This window comes from Pinus tabuliformis, chromosome 4_1 (assembly GCF_031772625.1).
Source record: "Pinus tabuliformis cultivar Carrire ecotype Pingquan chromosome 4_1, CPIR1, whole genome shotgun sequence".
Classification (NCBI taxonomy): Eukaryota; Viridiplantae; Streptophyta; class Pinopsida; order Pinales; family Pinaceae; genus Pinus; species Pinus tabuliformis.
This window is the reverse complement of record NC_142303.1, coordinates 362,950,977-362,973,975: the sequence shown is the minus strand read 5'-3', so window position 1 is coordinate 362,973,975 and position 22,999 is coordinate 362,950,977. Positions and strand designations below refer to the sequence as shown.

Genomic DNA, 22,999 nt, shown 5'->3' with positions numbered 1-22,999 from the left:
ACGCTAGGCATTATCTATTTTTGTCATCTCCATTTGACATTTGTCAGTGTGTTGTTTTGACATGGGTCAACTTTAACTTAAGAGAAAAAAATAATTACACATATTATTGTAAAATGGACCATTTTGCTAAATAAAATTTGTTTATATATAAATGAATGTTATAAATAATCATGGAGGAGCTTATTAGAATTGGAATAATCTAACCATTTTGCTAAATAAAATTTTCTTATATATAGCCCCAAGGGTTAGCTCAATTGGTCAAGTCAGGGCCTCGCCAGATGGGAGGTCACAGGATCAATTCCCGAAAGCTCTTGGGGTCAGGTCTTGTAGTAGGCCGAGGGGCGTCAGCCCAGATTTTTCCAGTGGACGTAGCACCACCCATTGACCGAAGGTGTCCGTGAACCATGCAAAAACAAACAAACAAACATTTTCTTATATATAAATAAATGTTATTATAAATGAATGTTATAAATAATAATGAGCAAATTATCATGGAGGAACTTATTAGAATTGGAATAATCTCACATCCTTAGGAAATTGGTGGGTGGGAGCCACGCTACAAATCTAATTTTTTAAATTTATTAAAAGTCAATCTAGATCTTCAATTAAAAAAATAAAAACAAAAAATCAACAAATCCTCACCCACCTTAAGTTTTTTTTTTGTTTTTTGTTTTTTGTTTTGTTTTGTTTGTTTGTTTGTTTTTGTTTGTTTGTTTGTTTTTTTGTTTTTTTTTTTTTTTTTTTTTTTTTTTTTCAGAGGAATTGGCAACTGGAGTAGCCTCACAACTCACGTTACACAGAGTCGATTCTGACCGCTACCACTATAACCCCTGGGAAACTGCGCCCGCCCCTCTCCACAGCTTCCGGGCTAGTCCGGGGGATTTGAATTTGTGACCTTCAGTATGGAGTCCGCCTTTCTAACGAACTTCACCGCATTGTGATTACCAACTCGCCTACCCCCGTGGGGCTACTCACCCACCTTAAGTTGAATATAAAAACTTTAGTCAATTAAATTAAATTAGTATATTTTTAAAAAATAGACATTTTATTACCTAATGAAAAATTTAACCAAATTTTCATTAATTTTAAATTAAAGTATTTAGATAAACGTGTATATTTTGGAATGGTTTTTGGAATTTTAATTTGATTACCAATAATCATTGAGTGGATAGTAATGATTTAACCTCCATGAAATATTCTATAATTTTTGTAATAGTATACACAAATCAATGATTGAGATTTATCTCCAAAGTAATTATGTATTTTTTATCGTTTTAATTAAATTAATTAATGAAAAAAATATTATATGAACAAGTATCATATAGAATGAGTTATGATTTTTTGGTTTAAACCATGTAAATGACAACTATTACATTTTAGGTAATCTAGTGCTTTGTGAAATAATGGAATAATAAGTAACAAAACAGGAAGCTTCCATAGACAAAAACACATCAGCTATTTTATTAAAGAAAGGATGGGACCGAGGTTTTCCTCATGACATGTCATAAGGATTTCAATATTACAACAACAACCAAACATTGGGACTTTATTTATGGTGGCCAACTTGTGAAAGGCAAAGTACCAATGACAAGCTGCAACAATTTGAACGAAGTTCTGGTCCTATTAGTTCGTTGAGCATTGTCCAACATACTCTACATCTCTCGATAGTCGAGATTATTGTATGGAGCAAAGAGCTCGGAAAACCAATTCTTCTTTCGCATTGGATTGAACCCCATGTCCCTGCAGAGATTATCATTGTCCCATATCTGAAAAGCTGCATGGCAGGGTTTCCAATAGAAAGGTGAAACTCTCATCCAATGGTTGTAGTAGTTCTTTGCATCTGTCTCCATTTCCTTCAAACTGGGAAGGACAAATTTGCCAGAAAGAAAATGGGACAGCCATTGAGCACGGATTTCAGAAGAATATAGATTTGCTAAGCTTTCTGAATAGCCAATAATTGCAATATGAGGAATGTGTGGATGGATGGTCCCCCTGTTTGTTCATTAGCAGCAGAGGAAAAATGGTTTAGGCTATGAAGGTGGCCTGAACTTTACTTTTATGATTTATTATTGATATTCTTCCCTCAATTGTGTCCAGTAAAATACAGAGAAAAGAACAAAAAATAATAACCATACCTATATAAAGGAACTACACCTGTTGTTTTCTCAAGAACATTTGCAAAAGGTTCTGGAAGTAAGCTCTTTAGTTTCTTTTTAGCATCATAGCTGGCAAATGCCACAATATCAACTTTCACCTATGTTGCATCATTAAGTAAGATGTGGCCCCTCCTTGAGCTGGCCACCTTGATGGGGCCCCTCCTTGACCTTCAACAACCTTGAGGGGGTCTCCTGAAATGGGTCCCCCTTCAACCCACCTTCCAACCATCCACCAATGGGGCCCCTCCTTGAACCACCCATCCTTGATGGGGCCCCATCACCCCACCCTCCAACCAAACATCCCCAAACCCGCGCAACCTTGTTGGGTTATCGTTTTTAATATTTACCTTTCCTCAACCCATACTGAGTCTGAGGCCCATCTTGGCCCATCAACCCCTCGGCTCCTCCAACCTTCTTTTTTAATATCTGCTCAGCCCCTTGGCTCACATCGGCCCCTCAACCCTTCGACCTTGCCCTTCTGCCCCTCCGACCCTGCCATAGGCTTATCTTTTCCTAGGCTTACCTCTGGCTTTCGTCCCCTCGACCTCAACCCTCGCCCTTCGGCCCATCGCCCAGCCCCTCGGCCCTTTGGCCCCATCAGGGTCGAGGGGCTGGGCAAGTGCTGAGGGTCTAGGTGGGTGACGAGGGGCCAAAGGGCCGAGGGACTGGCCGATGGGCCGAAGGGCGACGGTCGAGGTTGAGGGGACGAAAGCTAGAGGTAAGCCTAGGAAAAGATAAGCCTAGGGCGGGGTCGAAGGGGCCGAGGTGGGCTGAGGGGCTGAGCAGATATTAAAAGAGAAGGTTGGAGGGGCCGAGGTGGGCCGAGGGGTTGAGCAGATATCAAAAAAGAAGGTTGGAGGGGCCGATGGGCAGATGGGGCAGAAGGGCTGAGGAGCTGGGTGGGTGCCGAGGGGTTGGCTGATGGGCTGAAGGGTCGAGAGGCCGAGGTGGGCCGAGGGGTTGATGGGCCGAGGTGGGCCGAGGGGTTGATGGGCCGAGGTGGGCCTCGGGCTCAGTATGGGTTGAGGAAAGGTAAATATTAAAAAAGATAACCCAACAAGGTTGGGTGGGGTTGGGGATGTTTGGTTGGAAGGTGGGGTGATGGGGCCCCATCAAGGATGGGTAGTTCAAGGAGGGGCCCCATTGGTGGATGGTTGGAAGGTGGGGTGAAGGGGGACCCGTTTCAGGAGATCCCCTCAAGGTTGTTGAAGGTCAAGGAGGGACCCCATTGGAGGAACTTATTAGAATTGGAATAATCTCACATCCTTAGGAAATTGGTGGGTGGGAGGCACGCTACAAATCTAAATTTTTTAATTTATTAAAAGTCAATCTAGATCTTCAATTAAAAAAATAAAAATCAACAAATCAACAAATCCTCACCCACCTTAAGTTGAAATAAAAGCCTTAGTCAATTAAATTAAATTAGTATATTTTAAAAAATAGACATTTTATTACATGATGAAAAATTTAACAAAATTTTCATTAATTTTAAAAACTTTAAATTAAATTATTTAGATAAGCATGTATATTTTGGAATGGATTTTGGAATTTTACTTTGATTACCAATAATTATTGAGTGGATGGTATTGATTTAACCTCCATAAAATATCCTATAATTTTCATAGTAGTATACACAAATCAATGATTGAGATTTATCTCCAAAATAATTATGCATTTTTTATCCTTTTAATTAAATTAATTAATTAAAAATATTATATGAACTAATATCATATAGAATGAGTTATATTTTTTGGTTTAAACCCTATGAATGAAAAACATTACATTTTACGTAATCTAGTGCTTTCTGAAATAATGGAATAATAAGTAACAAAACAGGAAGCTTCCACAGACAAAAACACATCAGCTATTTTATTAAAGAAAGGATGGTACCGAGGTTTTCCTCGTGACATGTCATAAGGATTTCGATATTACAACAACAACCAGACACTGGGACTTTATTGCTGGTGGCTAACTTGTGAAAGGCAAAGTACCAATGACAAGCTGCAACAATTTGAACGAAGTTCTGGCACTATTAGTTCGTTGAGCACTGTCCAACATACTCTACATCTCTCGATAGTCGAGATTACTGTATGGAGCAAAGAGCTCGGAAAACCAATTCTTCTTTCGCATTGGATTCCACCCCATGTCCCTGCAGAGATTATCATTGTCCCATATCTGAAAAGCTGCATGGCAGGGTTTCCAATAGAAAGGTGAAGCTCTCATCCAATGGTTGTAGTAGTTCTCTGCATCTGTCTCCATTTCCTTCAAACTGGGAAGGACAAATTTGCCAGAAAGAAAATGGGACAGCCATTGAGCACGGATTTCAGAAGAATACAGATTTGCTAAGCTTTCTGAATAGCCAATAATTGCCATATGAGGAATGTGTGGATGGATGGTCCCCCTGTTTGTTCATTAGCAGCAGAGGAAAAGTGATTTAGGCTATGAAGGTGGCCTGAACTTTATTTTTATGATTTATTATTGATATTCTTCCCTTAATTGTGTCCAGTAAAATACAGAGAAAAGAACAAAAAATAATAACCATACCTGTATAAAGGAACTACACCAGCTGTTTTCTCAAGGACATCTGCAAAAGGTTCTGGAAGTAAGCTCTTTAGTTTCTTTTCAGCATCATAACCAGTAGCAAATACCACAATATCAGCTTTCACCTCTGTTCCATCGTCTAGTACAATCCCCTTACTGGAGAAACTCCAATTGGATGACTTCCGAAAATGTACACAACCTTCCTCTGCTCTTGGAAACAAATTAGCAGGATATGTTGAAGTGTTGCAAGAAGCTAATTCCTCAACAAAGCTGTGGTCTGGAACAAGACCATGCTTTTTCAAGGGAAGTTTCCAACATAGGTAAAACTCTAAGAGCTTGAATATTATCCATCTCTGCACAAAAAATACAGGAAAAACATAGTTATCAACATCAAAATTACAAGTATATCATACTTTAATATGGGAGATATCGTAACTATGTTTTCGGATTTAATTCTAACCTGAGTAAATAATTAAATATTAAAATTTTTTAATTTTTTTTAGTAAATAAATAGTTACATAAAATTAGTGCATTTATATAAATCAGACAATTGGTAAAAGTTTTTTTGGGACAGATTTTACATTATCAAAAAAAAGTTTTATTTTAAATTATTATTATCATAATATTAATTATAAAAAATAATATAATCATATTATATATTTAAAAAACATGTAATTAGATTTTTAATTATGTATTTTTATTTTTACTTTCACTTTCACTTTACTTTTTGAATTTTTAACATATTAATAGAATTATGTGACAATACCATGGCTTACTGATACCATATGATATATGTTCATAACTCATGTTCATATGATATGGATTCATATAACTTTTTTTCTTTTTCCAATTGTTTAATTTAAGTAAAAGGTAAAAAGACATAATTACTTTTGAGATAAATCTTAACATTTGATTTATGATTACTATTAAAAGTAGAGATTAAATCTCTATTATTCATTTAATAATTATTGATAATTAAATTAAAATTCTAAATATCTTATTTCAAAATAAACACATCTATTAACATAATTAAAAATATGTAATTTAACAATAATAATTTAAAATAATTCAATAATTAAAAAAAGAGATTAAATCTTTATTGTTTATTTAATAATTATTAATATTAAATTAAAATTCAAAAAAATCCTTATTTCAAAATATAAGCATTTGTTAACATAATTAAAAATATATAATTTAATAATAATGATTTAAAATAACCTTTTAATTAAACCCAACCTCAAAGACATTGATAAGCTCATTCGCACTCATGTTCAGATTCAATACACATAATATAATGCATCATCTAAATTCACAGTTCAGATTCAATACACATAATATAATGCATCATCTAAATTCAATATAATGTGACAAGAAAATAAAAGAGTTTTCATTTTTGGATTATTTTATAAATAAAATAAATTTTAATAGAGCTTTTTGAAATGGTAAATTTGAGTTTTAATATTAGCTGATAATAGTTATAAATAGTTGTGGTTATTATTGGTTTGACTACTAAATTATGATAGATTTTCTCGCTCTGAAAACAAAATATATTAATTTAAATTTAATATTTATTTATTAAAAAAAATATTGCAATTTTATTACTATCCAATTTTTGAGGTCACGGTCAAGCCATACACCAAATTAGTGTATGAGACCCCCTTGTTTGTTCCCCTTGTTTGTTAGACAAGGGAGCCACTTCAGTGCAGCAATTCAACTACTAAGTCTAGTAAAAAATACATACAATTGCTAAATCTACTCCAACATATACTCTACCCTTTTGGATTTGAACTTAATACCTCTTAGAAAAAACACATATTCTTAACCATTAACTCACTCAAGCTATAAATAATATTATTATCCAATTAAAAAACACATATTCTTAACTCTTAACTCACTCAAGCTATAAATAATAATATTATCCAATTAAATAAATTCCAAAACAACGAAAACAAAAAACAAAAACATTAATGCATAGCTAAAACTAAAAAAACAAAAACATTAATGCATAGCTCAGATTCAATGAACTGTTACACATGCGCGAAAAGGTCATGGATTCCGGAGCCTAGCAAAATCGCATATAATGCATCATCCAGATTCAGAGCACTGTTACATGGGCTGGGTAGAGTGGACGGATCTAGCCCCCACCACACTGGCAAACAAACACGGATGCAGAATTGTTAATCGACCTCAATTGAAAACTTTCTGACAGAATTTTGAATGGTTGGCATCATCTTTAAAATAGGCATCCTTAAAATAGGCATTATGAAGGAAATTGGGAATTCTTGGAATATTGCAGAGCCTGAGGGATATGGCAAGGTAAAAAAAAATGACCAGATTCCTGGAATGAAAATAGAAGTGGTATGATAAAATTAGGGTTTTTTACAAGTATATATAAATATATATCAACTAACACAACACACAATTTACTAAAAAAATTATCGCCACATATCAACTAACACAACACACAATTTACTAAAAAAATTATCGCCATCAAAGACGAGTCTAGATTCTATCATTCCTTTTTCATTCATGCTTGAAAAGACGAGTCACGAAATAGGTAAAAATATATACCAGTGGTCTTAATAGGCGCGATAGTACGGTGAGCAAAAATCCCTGAGCAGGCCTTTCCAGTAAGAATTGCGCAAAACGCGTATTATAAAAGAGTTGCAGAGGCAATCCGAAGAGCTCGTAAGTAATAATTCCCCAGTGTGCTCTTCTGAAGACGACTGTACAAGGATGGCCATCTTCTCCTCCCAAGAGTAAGAGAGAACCCATTAATAGCCCAATAAGAATTTGAAAGAACCCACGAATAACCCAATAATAATTGAATTGAACGGATGGAAACACAACTTGTATGGTATCTGTAATGTGTATAAACATACCTCGATTCGCCTCAGCACATTCCGCAGCAAAATCTAATGCTGATTTCTGGAGTCCAATAACTACTACTCGTTTCCCTTTGATCAGCTCATAAGCATCCTTTTCATCCAAGCCTGAGTAGTCCATGGTGTGTAAAACTTTTCCTTGAAACACCTCTGGTCCTTTATTTGGAGGTAATGATGGGATGTAGGGCAGATTCCCATACCTACCAATGCACAGGACTAGGAAATCAAAACGATACCACTGGATGATAAGCCAACACAAACAGACACTGGTCAGCAAAAATTTCTACTGGATTAAGGAAATCAAAACTTTGTAGCAGCCATTGAAACAGGTACTTCACAGCTTAGTTGGGGGATGGGAAATTCAGGGGATGGGAAATTCATGAACAGTTGGTATGTTCCAGTCAAGGTGTGTTTTACTGAAATTAGATTGGGGTGTATTGAATATAAACATCAGTGGGAAGCCCTTTAATTTCAGGTTTACATCTGCAGTTGACTTGTTTAAATTGGAAAAGTATACTGACTTCATGTGGAATCATCTTGTTTCTGTATTTTGGTTATGAGTATTTATTTATTAATCAAAAGTATTAAATAAATCATTTTTATTAGATGATATTTTTTATTATTAGTCAAAAAAAAATTGAAATGTATTATTAAATTATAAATAGATTAAAAAAACAAATTAAAAGACAATAAAATTTAAAAATATATATGATTTACTGATGAAAAACAAAAAGCTTTTTTTAATTTGTTTGAGTCTTTTAAATTTAAAATTTTGTAAATTTTTTTTTACTATAGTATATATATTTTTTCTATGAGACTACACTATATGCATTAATAATAATAAGAATTTATTTTTAAGTTTAAACACCAAATTAGTGTACACCTTTTTTTATTTGTGGGAAAAGGGACTTGTTTCGACATAACCGTTTGATTGCTAAAGTCTATAAAAGTGTACATACTCTAGCTCCTTTGAATTTGAACCAATAACCTCTTATGAGAAAACACATGACATAATAATATTATTATGAATTTGCAAATAAATATATTTATACCATACCCCATATAATGATAATAATAATAATAACCCCAACCGCCTTGGGGTTGTAAAGTACCTCCCTATTTTAAGATATCTCAATCTCTTTTTACTTTTAAAATTGGAGATAGACAATGTTTTACTATTTTAGTTGATTTTTGGACCAAAAAATGGTCATTACTTGTATATATAATTATATTAAATTTAACTCTTCGTTATTTATTTTCTAACTTCTCCCATAAAAACTAAACTATTATATCACACTTATTTTATAACACTTTTAATATCCTATAATAGAAATCCGAGAGAAAAAGTATCCAAGATCTAACTTCTCCAATAAAAACTCAAAAAAGCACGCCAGAAGCTTATTTGAGCAATTATTCAGTTGTAAGTTTTAACAGTGGGCATTTTCTAAACGCAATCGAAACACCGAAAAGACATTGCATCTCTTTAGAAAAAAGCATCCTAGTAGAAGAAGGAAAAAACATCACTTTCCTTAGTATGGCACTCGAATTTACATGTGTCAGCTTTGACTGGAACTGATCTTTATGTATGTTCATAGTACAATATTCAAATATCCAGAAATATATATAGGAAAACAAGAAACACGCATATTGTTACACATTTTTTTACCTCTATGGATACTTCATTTCTTTTCTGCACACCTACATCCCAAACAGCACCATCTGCATAAGGGCCTCCATTCTTACTCCATAATCCAGCATGGTCTAGACTTCTTTCACGATCCTCCCCCATATATCTAATCTCCACCACTTTGGTATTGAAGTGAATGTGATCAAGCAATCCAAAATGCATGGCATAGCTCTCAAAGTAATCCAAAACCTCAGAGTGAGTGGGATGTTTGGCAGTAACATGGGCTGGCCAAGGAAAATCAGTGAACTGATATTCATGGCGAGGAGTCTGCAATATTGTGGACCCAAATGTTTCTCTCCACAATCCTCCAACTCCTTGTTTTAATTCAAACACAGTGACATCCATATTCAACTTTAGTAAATACTTGGTTGCAACAAGACCACTCACACCTGCTCCTATGATGCACACTCTTCTCTTCCTGAATCCATTCTCAGTCTCACATTCCACCGACATATTAGCAATGCTAGTAGCCATGAATGAAGCACAACACTGAAAACTAATGGTAGCACTTGTGCAGATCAAATTCAAAGGCCATGAACGCCCTATATATACTATAAATAGATTATGACTTGACAGATCACTGATCTGTCCAGATTATGGCTTGACAGATCACAGATCTGTCCATTATGTCAAACTCATAATTGTTCTATTCCCCTGACTATATTGCCAAATTTTATCCGGAGAGGCCAAAAATAGTTCCAGGTCCACTTGGTGCACGTCTCTATTTTAAAAAACATTCATAGGAGACAGTGAAGCCCAATTATTCAGACTATACATTTAATTAATGCAAATTGGACCGAGGCCAAAAATAGTTTCAGGTCCACTTGGTGCACGTCTCTATTTTAAAAAAACATTCATAGGAGACAGTGCAGCCGAATTATTCAGACTATACATTTAATTAATGCAAATTGGACCGCCGCCATGGCTGTAATATCCTCTCCGCACCTCTGCATTAATAATAATCTTTTGGCAATTTTGCATTATTGGTTGGTTACAACGACCCTATTGCCAATGGCACGCTGGAGACTGTGCAGAGCATAATTTTCCACTCAGATTTCGTTTTAAAAAAACGTGCTTTGAATATTTTATGACCGTCCATACCGCTATGATAATGTCAAGTTGCGCATGAATGATGGGCAATTATGTCAAATGATTATTATATCTGCGGCAGTCAGTGTACAACCGATTAGGCTTTGCACTGATGGCTTAATAACGTGTTTTTGATTAAAAAAGATTAAAACTAGTTAGTTTAATTTTATAAATAAATTATTATTATTTAAATTTTTCGAAATCTCATTGATTTCATTTTTTTATTTCTTATTTTGTAAATATGAAGCCGAGAACACCAAAAGTGGTTGGAATTTATAATAAAAAATTTTGGAAAGATCAAAAATGGCTGGAATCCACACAAATTTTTTCAAAAGAATCTTATAAAGGCACTATTTAAATCATATTTTCAATGATGGGAATAGATTCATAACCATCAAAAAAAATTCTGGAACACTTGAAATTTTGATATTTGACAATTTTCACTTAAATTTACAAAAAAATTTACCGATTTTTTCAACGCAAAAAACAATCTCATAAAACTACGCCCTAACATATTGATTACATAGTGTGACAGAGTTCCTGAGGTAATTAAAGCCCATCTTACTTATTGCCATATAAAAATAAGCCTTTTATTTGATAAAAATATCACCATTCCAAATTATGTATGTTGTTTCAATAATGCATGCATAAAATTGATGTACTTTCCTAATGACTCATTTTTAATTTATGTACGTCCTTACAATAATCCATGGATAAAATTGATGTGCTCTGCTAATGATTTGTTTTTAATTGGCCACATTTATGCCAGGGAAAAATAGGCTGGCTTTTTATTTGATAAAAACATCACCATTCCATTTATGTATATTGTTACAATAATCCATGGATAAAATTGGTGCACTCGGCTAATAACTTATTTTTAATTTATGTATGTTTTTACAATAATCCATGGATAAAATTGATGTTCTCTGCTAATGACTCATTTTTAATTGGTTACATTTATTTCTAATACATTACTTAATCATATCATTTAGTGCAGAGAAATCAATTTATTAATTAATACAACATATATATAAAGTTTAAAGATTTCATATTATTATTATTATAAAATACTAAATTATCTTTAAATACATCGAAAAGACAATACTCATAATAACTTTACAATTAAGATTTTAATATTCATATTATGATTTTATCTTTAGTGTAAAGTATATGTACATTCCTTAATGGTATTAATAATAATTTATTTACGATACCTCTAGTTTATTTATACTTTTATTTATTTAATATACCTCATTGTATTAATAATAATTTGTCCCATGGTATTTGACCCATAAGCCTCACCTAAATAAAATTTCTTTTTTGAGTTTTTGTAATTCTAAAGATGTTTAAGGAGTAAATAAAAAAGAGGTTTCATTTATTTACCATACCTCTAGTTTATTTATATTTTTATTTATTTACCATACCTCTTTTTTGAGTAAACCTCGTTATATTTTAAATTTATATTGTGTTTATACATAATAATAATTAAATTGATTGTGTTTAAAAATTCTAAATGTTAAATGTTCATGTGTTTACCCTTGAGATCTGCACCCCCATATTGGGTTGTAGAGAGCCTTGGTGAAATAAACATTAATGTTGTGTAAAGCCCCTTGTTACACAATATTTGCTTTTGTTTTTTACCAAGCTTTACCCAGAACTTAGAAACTTTTTATTTTACTTAACATTGTTATTAAGAAGGATGGAAAAATCCAGAGCATCATGACATTTTGTTTAAAGAAAGTGAACAATGTTTAAATAAGGGAAAACTAAATGGAAACAGTTACCATAACTCCTTGAACAGTTAGAAGGGAGGGGAAAAGAAGGAGGGAGGGCTGCGGGAATTTCCCTTGAGTTGGGCAGGAATAGCTAGTGGGAAAACATAACTATGGCAAATAGTCGAATTGGTGTGCGACTTGCGGCTGGACAATAGAACTGAAGCCCAAGATACCAAGATAACAGACTGTGTTAAGTCTAGTGCTCAGAGAGGGACACTGGACATGATTGCCAGGTCCATGGTTGGGTGGAGAGGCCTTCCAGAAGGAACATTATTTTCACAGTACTAAATTAATCATAAACATATAAGCAATCGACTATGTGTTATTATTGCCAGCCGGAAACACGTACCGAAAACACATATTTAGTTAGGAGCAGATACTTAAGTATATCAGTATTCCTTGTTGTCTTTCTTTAATATAGATAAGTACTGCTATGATTAACCTTTTCGTATATTCTGCTATAATTATCATAGAAAGTTTTATTACATTTTTTCTTTAACCCAACTTTACAATACGGGTAAAGGAAATATAGGGTCACCATTCCTAATTCTAATGGAACTAATACAATTCCATTAACAAATGCAAGAATGATACAAACTCTGTTATTATCATATATATATATATAGAACTGAAAACTATAATTAACTGTTCACATCAGTGCTAAACCTCAGAACAATACTATCTATATTACAACAGAGCAGTCTAAGACCAGACCTTGAAGTATTAATTCATTCCAGTCGTGAAACAAGAAATTTTGTTCATGAAAGTTTTGAGATTATGAGTTTAGTTTCTAACTTCCCTATTATCTACTAGAACATCTACTATGAAAGTAGAGTACATTAAACATAATGCATTTGACAGAGAAGACCAGACCTTGAAGTATTAATTCATTCCAGTCGTGAAACAAGAAATTTTGTTCATGAAAGTTTTGAGATTATGAGTTTAGTTTCTAACTTCCCTATTATCTACTAGAACATCTACTATGAAAGTAGAGTAAATTAAACATAATGCATTTGACAGAGAAAACCATCAGGAAATATAAATGCTAACAAAATTTCCAAATGCATGAACGACCTTCAATAGGAACTCATGGGTTCTTCCAGCTAAACAGCTAATACAAATAAATGACTATATATATATATATATATATATATATATATATATATATATATATATATATATATTCAAAAACTGAGAAAAGCAGAAGGATCGTTTCCAGCCTCTGCCTTTCCGCAAAAAGGGTCGAGACTCAACGAGTCATAACCACAAATATCAATATAAACCTACATTTCAAATGTAAAACAGAGTATCTTAAGTCAGGTAGCGTATGCCATAAAATTCGTTACTGTTAAAATTATTACAATAAAAAATAAGGGATTATACATTAAGGTTTCGCGCAACCTAAAACTGTGGATCAAAGAAACATTACAGCCTGTCTATGCCTCATGATATTCATCCATCCGAACAGGATAGGAATTGCGGGTTGCGGTGAGGGTTTGGCCGTGCCATGAGCCAGCAAACCCTCCCACTGTCCAAACTATACAACCCATAATTAAATCTAGTCATTATACAACAGTTAAAAGTGAATACCCAGATCAATGTTGTCGAAGTGTTAAATAGACCAACCTGGAGGCATAGCAAAAGGCACACTGTTAGGCTATCAGGTACAGTTCCCTTCCAAAGGTGTTTCAGCCCCATTAGCAAGGATAGATGGTTACCTTTGAGACCCACTAGAGGCTTAGAGCTCTGGATTCACAAACCTTCACATTTCTTTATAAACACAATCTACTCTAGCATTACCTGAAGGGAATCGTTCCAGTTGAGGAAGCCTCGAAGACCTAACAAAACAACAGAAACGTTAAACCAATATTCCAACAAAGAAATTCTCACATAGTTAATCCAGTGATAGGGAAAACCTGGAATTCTCTCACAGAAGACCATCCTCATTCAGACACCTTGGCCGAGGGAAGAAACGAGACAACCTCCACTCAGAATGCTTGCAACATTCTTCTGTCACCGGGTGCCATTCATGGTAAAGGAGAAAGATAAGAGAAAAGGAAACTAAGGGTTAGTAGGCAACCTTACCTTATCACCAGAAGTTTGCCTAAAGACGGTGGTTCATTAAGCTCTGAGCCGATGGTTTGCCCCTGATGGCCGAAAAGATTAGCGGATAAAACCTTCATACCCATTACCGTTCATAGCTAGTTGCAAATCTTCGAACTATTAGCACCGTGAGCAGAATGAAAGAAATACCCATCTGATATGCATTGAAAGGTTAGGGTTATCAAGTGAAAGGCTTAGATCCATTGGATACACCTACCATGGATCCGGCGGTGAATGGGCCTGCATTCAATACTTGAGCCCTCTGGCAATAAGCCGAACCTCGACATTAATTTGAAACCCCAAGTGACAGGTGAGAGAGCCATCACAACTCTTGAGATGATGACACGTGGAGTTAAGCCCATGTGGCATGTAAGTAAATCATACCATATAAATCCGACTGACATTATTCCAACTCCTCGATAACCTCAATCATGTCTATGTCCATAATATAGTTTAAACATATAAGAATCATTGTTAATATATGGATTGGGGTAATAATGGTTTATATGTGTTTATTCAAAGAATTTTTTTTATATAGTAGATGTGTTACAAATGGTATGAGATCCAGTTTCGCATATTGAGGCTTCTGGGTTAAATATTACACAAAAAATTAAGTGCTAGCATGCTTATAATTATGCAATAAACAATTGAGTTGGTAAATGTGAACACAGAGACAGAAGTCAACACCAACACACAGGCATGTAGAGGAGCCCCAGGATATCAAATCCACCGGAGGTGCCTTACGTAGAGGCCAATCGGATATATGGATACAGTTGGGGAGGAGTCTCGACAAGCTAATGTTGTCCTGCTAGAACTGTACAATAGCTACATATAGAAATGATAAATTTAAGGTCAGATAATGAATGCATGAGATAGGAGCAAGAAAATATTCTCAAGAGTCTGTCTGGACAACAGAATCAGAGAGTGCCAGACCCCAACACGGAGGATAGAGAAATACCAACAACCCATCATGGTGAGGAAAATTTAGAATTGGCAAAGGGACATAAGGAGGATGAAAAAGGCATTCAAATAACTTTTCAGACCAGAGAAAAATCAAAAAATAGAAGATGGAATTATAGGGTCAGTTTAAAAAAAAAAAACCATCACTGTTTGAAGGAGAATCTGAGGAGGTAGTTGAAGCATGGCTGATTGACATGGGAAAATATTTCCAGATTTATGAATATACTGACAAACTCAAAGCACGATTAGCAGTTTATTAGTTATGGGGAAAGGCCACTCTCTAGTGGGAAGAAATCAAAACAATGAGAAAGATTGATGAAGAACAAGTGACGTGGCAAGAATTCCATAAACATTTTAAGGATAAATACTTGACTGAGCGTTATTATGATGAAAAAGCAAAGGAGTTCCATGAGCTAAGGTTGGGAACCTTGACTATGGACGAATATGTGAAGCGGTTCACCTCCTTGTTATGATATGTCCCATACATGCAGGAGGAAAAAACAAAAATTCAGCAGTTTATCAGTAGTCTACCTAATTTTATGAAGGAAAAGTTGGAATTTGACTATCCTATATCGATGGACGATGCAGTGTGAAAAGCCCATATCTATTACCAGTAGATGAAGTAGAAAAGTGAAGCATCCAAAGGAGCTTCAGGCAGAAGAATGAGGAATCCATCCCGAAATATACAACAGAAACTAGGAAATGGTTCAAATAATTAGTAGAGAACCTTTGGAAAATTTACCAGGAATCCGCCCAAGTTTCCAGTATACCCCGAAAGTAAACAGACAGAGGGAATTAATAAGCCTGCAACTGACCAACCACCAAAGCCACCTCTGCAATGTTGGGGCTGTCGAGAATCTCACTATTATAAGAACTTCCCACATGATCTAGATTTAAATAGGAACATAACAAATTACTGATATAACCATACATACAAAGATGACGCAGAAACAATACTTCATTTCATTACTGTAAAATACTGAAATATGCTTACATATAGAAATGGAAATAAACTATCTAAGGCGATGGTAGCTTATCTCTGAGAAGAGATGTGGCGGCTACATGCCTCTGAACTATCTTAAGATGAGGCTCGAAGGCCTATTGTTGATAAACAATGGGAAGCCCTAAACATCCAAAAACCTAACCCTAGGAGATGAAGCGCCAAACTATGGGCCCCGTTTTGGGTAAATTGGTACATCGACTTCCCGGCATCGTAACTTTCGCATATGATCTCTGTTTTACGCGCACAATACCTCGTTAGAAAGATCTATTCGAGGACTAAAACTTTAGGAATAGAAACATCGTTCCATGGACCCATGTTGCTCTCAATGTTTCCAAAAAATGTCGTTTATGGCCAAAAAATGGCTCTGGAAGTTCAGGACTCGAAAAAACTGCTAAAAATAGTAAATTGTGCTACAATTAAGGAAACTGAAAGAAAACAATGGTTGGGGTCCAAGTGGAATTGGCGGGTGGCCCCCAATATCCATCTGGATCACCGCACAAGGCTTGAACGGAACAACTTTCCAATATGCAAGAAACCTCCACAGTTGGAGATATCGCAAGGAGTATGCCAAGAATTAATGTCGCTTTGGACGACTATCAAGCAGAATAACAACCCACCATGATCAAGTGTGAAGGTATGATTGTTAATCAACCTGTTTCTATTTTATTTGATCCAGGTGCTAGCCTAAGTTATATTAGTCCCAAGGTGGTAGAAAAATGTTAGCTGCCAAGCAGCAAATTTAAGAAATCTTGGCTAGTTCAACTAGCCACCGGAGCTAAGAGAAAGGTTTCTGCTAAAATAGAAAATTACCCGATTGCAGTTTCAGGACAACTCATTCATGTTAATATAAATATATTTCCCTTGGGTTCCTACAATGTATTAATAGGAATGGACTGGTTAGAAGGACGTTGGTCCTTAGTGGATTGTAAAGAAAAATCTGTGAACTACCTTATAGAGTCAGGGCAAAGGAAGGAAATCCAAGGAATCAAGAAAAGCATGAAGTTACACCCCATCACTGCTAACCAGCTTGGGAAATGCATTAGAAAGGGCTGCCATATTTATGTTGTCCAAGTAGGATACTCTAATGACAAAAACAAGAAGACTTCCTTAGAAAACATTCCTGTAATTTACGATTTTGTGGATGTATTTCCTGAAAGTATTCCTAGGTTTCCCCCTAGATGTGATATCAATTTTACTATCGAACTCATACTGGAGCAACCCTTATTTCAAAAGCTCCTTGCTGCATGAGCATCCCTGAGTTAACAGAACTCAAAATGCAGCTTCAAGAACTTTTAAATAAAGGGTACATTCGCCCTATTGTAACGCCATGGGGAGTCCCTGTGCTATTTGTTTGAAATAAGGATAGGAATTTAAGGTTAGACATCAACTATCAATCAGCTAAACAAACTTACTGTCAAAAATAGATATCCTCTACCTCGTATTGATGACTTATTTGACCAAGTGTAAGGGACCAGCATATTCTCTAAGATTGATCTAAGATTCGGTTACCACCAGATCCGAATAAAGGATGAGGACATTTGTAAAACTGCCTTCCAAACTCGTTACGGTCATTATGAGTTCGTAGTACTACCTTTCGGCCTTACCAACGCCCCAACCACATTCATGAGCTTGATGCACAACATATTTCAGCCTTTCCTAGATAAATTTGTGCTGATTTTTATTGACGATATATTAATTTATTCAAAAAATCAGGAAGAGCACAAAAAGCACTTAAGAATAGTTTTGCAGATTTTGCGAGACAATCAGTTGTATGCTAAGTATAGCAAGTGCGATTTTTACAAGGACAAGATTCAGTATTTGGGCCATGTTATATCAGTTGAGGGTATAGCAATAGATCCAGAGAAGATCAAAACTATAATGGAATGGACAACCCTGAAAAATGTTGCAGATATTAGATCTTTTTTGGGCCTGGTAGGCTATTACCACTGATTCATTAAAAAAAATTCAAAAGCAACCTTTCCTATGACCTCTCTACAAAAAAGGGGCATGCCTTTCATTGGATAGTAGAATGCCAACAAAGTTTTGAGCAGCTGAAGCAGTTTCTTACCAGTCCACCAGTATTAAAAGTAGTAGATCCAGAAAAATCATTCGTAGTTTGCACAGATGCAAGGAAGGGGTTGGTGGAGTATTAACTCAAGAAGGAAAGGTCATAGCATATGAATCACGTAAATTGAAAGACTATGAGCAGTGGTACTCTACTTACGATCTAGAGTTAACAGTAGTTGTACACACACTTAAAATGTGGTGGCACTACCTTCTAGGAAAGAAATTTCTGTTGTTAACCGATCATAGCAGTTTAACAAAAAAATTTAATCAGTCAAGTTTAAATGCTTGGCAAGCCAGGTGGACCACATTTCTAAGCAAATTTGACTTCGATATGAAGCACCTTAAAGGTAAAGAAAATCGAGTAGTTGATGCATTAAGCAGGAAAATGCATTGCGTCTATGAAATACAACTTATTCAAATACAATCTAACCTTCCTGAAATTATCAAGGAAGCATCCCTCAAAGATCCTAAATATGCTTTTCTTTCGCAGCAAGCAACAGAGGATCGGAAAAAGGGAAAACAGTCTGACTATGATATAACTTCTGACGAATTGTTAACATTCAGGAACATAATTTATATTCCCAACCAAAATTATGTCAAGCAATTATTACTAGATAAATTTCACAGGAAGCTTTATGTCGCTCACTCAGGATACTAGAAACTTTTGACAGCTATCTGGAAAAGTTACTTCTGGCCAAGTTTAAGAAAGGATGTTGCAGAATATTTATCCAAGTGTCTGGAGTGTCAGTTGGTGAAGGCAGAGCATCAGCATCTCGCTGGTCTATTGCAACCGTTACCCATTCCTGAATGGAAATGGGAGACGATCACTCTAGATTTTATTATAGGACTACCCTGGTAGTGTACAAGTTAAGCAAAACAACCCATTTTGTACCTATGAAATCCACCTACAAGACTGTAGAAATCGTGGACATATTCATGAGGGAAATCTTCCGATTACATGGAATACCCTGGGTAGTGATTTCCGATAGGGATGTAAAATTTACATCCGCATTTTGGAAAACCCTCTTCACTGGGTTGGGTACCCAGATTCAATTCAGTACCACCTACCATCCACAAACAGATGGCCAAACGGAATGAGTGAACCAAGTCCTGGAAGATATGTTAAGGATGTTTGTTATGCAGCAACCACACAAGTGGGAGGACTACCTCCATTTAGTAGAGTTCATGTATAACAATGGCCATCACGAGTCTTTGGGCATGAGCCCTTTTGAGGTATTGTATGGAAGGAAGTGTCAGGTACCCACAGACTGGAATAATCTGGTTAATAAGTTAGCATTGGGTCCTGATATGTTAGCTGAAATGGAGGCCACAGTGAAAAAGGTTCGCTAGAACTTAAAAGTTTCTCAGGATAGGAAAAAGGTTTATGCTGATAAAAAGATGACTCATAAAGAATTCCAGTTAGGAGATCATGTATACTTAAGAGTTAAACCCCGCAAAAGCACCTTACAGCGGAGGGGTTACACCAATTTGGCACCCCGGTAATGTGGAACGTTCCAAATACTGGAATGGATTGGACTAATGGCATACAAATTAGCACTCCCTAGCCACATCCGGGTTCAGAATGTTTTCTATGTATCCTTACTTAAAAAATATGTATACAACCCTCATCATATAATTAATTGGGAAAATATACAGGTAATAAAACAAGTGAATATGTGACATCAAAATTTGTTGTTTTGTGCAATTCTAACAACCAATTGTAAATTGTGCAGGTCGAGCCCCAGGGAGAGTTCCTGGCAAAGCGTCTTTGTATTCTAGACCAGAGAGAAACCACCTGGCAAAGCGTCTTTGTATTCTAGACCAGAGAGAAACCACCTTACGGAAGCGAACCACGCCCGAGGTTAAAGTGAAATGGAAGCACTTTGGCCTGGAGGAGGCCACTTGGGAAGAAGAAGAGATCATGCTGCAGGCCTATCCGACATTATTTTCTTAGAAGAACACCGGGGACGGTGTTCCTCATAAGGGGGGAGAGCTGTAACACCCCTTGTTGCACAATATTTACTTTTATTTTTTACCAAGCTTTACACAGAACTTAGAAACTTTTTATTTTACTTAACATAGTTGTTAAGAAGTTAAGGCTGGAAAAAGCCAGAGCATCATGACATTTTGTTTAAAGAAAGTGAACAGTGTTTAATTAAGGGAAAACTAAATGGAAACAGTTACCATAACTCCTTGAACAGTTAGAAATAGTTGCCATCTCTTCTCCCCAAAAGGGAGGGGAAAAGAAGTAGGGAGGGTTGCTGGAATTTTCCTTGAGCTGGGCAGGAATAGCCAGTGGGAAAACAAAACTATGGCAAACAGTCGAATTGGTGTGCGACTTGAGGCTGGACAATAGTCTTGAAGCCCAAGATACCAGACTGTGTTAAGTCTAGTGACTGTCAGGAGCAGGAAGTGCTCGGAGGGGGACACTGGACGTGATTGCCAGGTCCATGGTTGGGTGGAGAGGCCTTCCAGAAGGAATATTATTTGCACAGTACTAAATTAATCATAAACAGATAAGTAATTGACTATGTGCTTATTATTGCCAACTGGAAACACATATTTAGTTAGGAACAGATACTTAAGTATATCAGTATTCCTTGTTGTCTTTAAAATAGATAAGTACTGTTATGATTAACCTTTTCGTATATTCTGCTATAATTATCATAGAAAGGTTTATTACATTTTTTCTTCGTCCCAGCATTACATTACGGGTAAAGGAAATACAGGGTTACCATTCCTAATTCTGATGGAAATAATACAGTGCCATTGACAAATGCAAGAATGATACAAACTCTATTATTATCGAATATATATATATATAGAACTAAAAACTGTAATTAATTGTTCACATCAGTGCTAAACCTCAGAACAATACTATCTATATTATAGCAGAGTAGTCTAAAACCAGACCATGAAGTATAAATTCATTCCAGTTTTGAAACAAGAAATTATGTTCATTAAAGTTCTGAGATTATGAGTTTAGTTTCTGACTTCCCTATTATCTACCAGAACATCTTCTATGAAAGTAGAGTAAATTAAACATAATGCATTTGATAGAGAAAACCATCAAGAAATATAAATGCTAACAAAATTTCCAAACACATGAACGACCTTCAGTAGGAACTCATGGGTTCTTCCAGCTAAACGGCTAATACAAATAAATGACTATATATATATATTCAAAAACTGAGAAAAGCAGAAGGACCATTTCCAGCCTCTACCTTTTCGCAGAAAGGGTCGAGACTCAACGAGTCATAACCACAAATATCAATATAAACCTACATTTCGAATGTAAAACAAAGTATCTTATGTCAGGCAGTGTATGTCATAAAATTTGTTACTATTAAAATTATTACAATAAAAAATAAGGGATTATACATTAAGGTTTCACACTACCCAAAACTATGGATCAAAGAAACATTATAGCATATCTATGCCTCATGATATTCATCCATCCGAACAAGATAGGAATTGTGGGTTGTGGTGAGGGTTTGGCTGTGCCATGAGCCAGCAAACCCTCCCACCATCCAAACTATACAACCCATAATTAAATCTAGTCATTATACAATAGTTAAAAGCGAATACCCAAATCAATACTGCCAGAGTGTTAAACAAACCAACCTGGAGGCATAGCAGAAGGCACATTGTTAGGCTATCAGGTACAGTTCCCTTCCAAAGGCATTTCGGTCCCATTAGCAAGGACAGATGGTTACCTGTGAGACCCACCAGAGGGTTAGAACTCTGGATTCACAAACCTTCACATTTTTTTATAAACACAATTTACTCTAGCATTACCTGAAGGGAATTGTTCCAGTTGAGGAAGCCTCAAAGACCTAACAAAACGACAGAAATGTTAAAACAATATTCCAACAAAGAAATTCTCACATAGTTATTCGAGTGATTAGGGAAAACTTGGAATTCTCTTGCAGAAGACCATCCTCGTTCGGACACCTTGGCTGATGGAAGAAATTGTAGAAATTTTTAATAATATGACACATATTCACATAGATTATCTTGATTATACACTTATAAGCGGAACATGCATAATACATAACCTCCTCTACATTGATCATCAATTTACAGAAGCAGAAACATTCACAGGCGTACATAGAAGCATCAATCACACATATCAACACAGTATTTTCCCAGGGAAAGCATCTCGGTAAAAACCCACACTATTTGTATATTATATTGATTGAATCATGTAACATTACAAAGTACAATGCTTATCACAAGCAATCCAGTACCAGCTCCACTTGTTACACACAATACAGCTCAGATCTGATCTCCAAATCTATTCCACTGCTTGCTTGCCTCTCCAGCTCAATACCTGCTCAAGAATTGATGATAATGGTTTACCAAACGCGTATTTCACCTGCAAAGAATCACTCACACTGTGTTGGACCTGAGCACAGGCTACAATTCTTGGTATTGGCCAATTCATTGGCATACTCAATCCCTCTGATTGTGCAAATCATCATGCACAGCTATAGTCACAACTGATAGCAATCTGATCCTCTAACACCTGTCCCTGCTGAACTGAACATACACTGACATGCAACTGAGTTAACTGATGTATTCTATAGTTGCATTATGAGTTAATAACTTGTGAATTAATTAATAACTAATTCACCCAACTCATCTCTAGTCTATTGATCAGTTAGACTAAATACAACTAGTTTAACAAAGCTAAACTGAACACAACTCCATCAACTGCACCTCCAGTCCAC

The 22,999-nt window shown here is 35.5% G+C and overlaps 1 protein-coding gene across 1 annotated transcript; it reads right to left on the bottom strand.

Moving 5' to 3' along the window:
- Positions 1–4,005: 4,005 nt before the first annotated feature.
- Positions 4,006–9,775, bottom strand: LOC149175821 (putative flavin-containing monooxygenase 1). Its single transcript, XM_089419749.1, has 5 exons — positions 9,249–9,775; positions 7,580–7,820; positions 7,269–7,441; positions 4,701–5,050; positions 4,006–4,557 (listed from the first exon to the last, which is right to left on the bottom strand). The coding sequence occupies exons 1-5, from the start codon at positions 9,741–9,743 to the stop codon at positions 4,218–4,220; spliced, it is 1,599 nt and encodes a 532-aa protein (XP_089275875.1). The 5' UTR covers positions 9,744–9,775; the 3' UTR covers positions 4,006–4,217.
- Between the last annotated feature and the right edge of the window lie 13,224 nt (positions 9,776–22,999).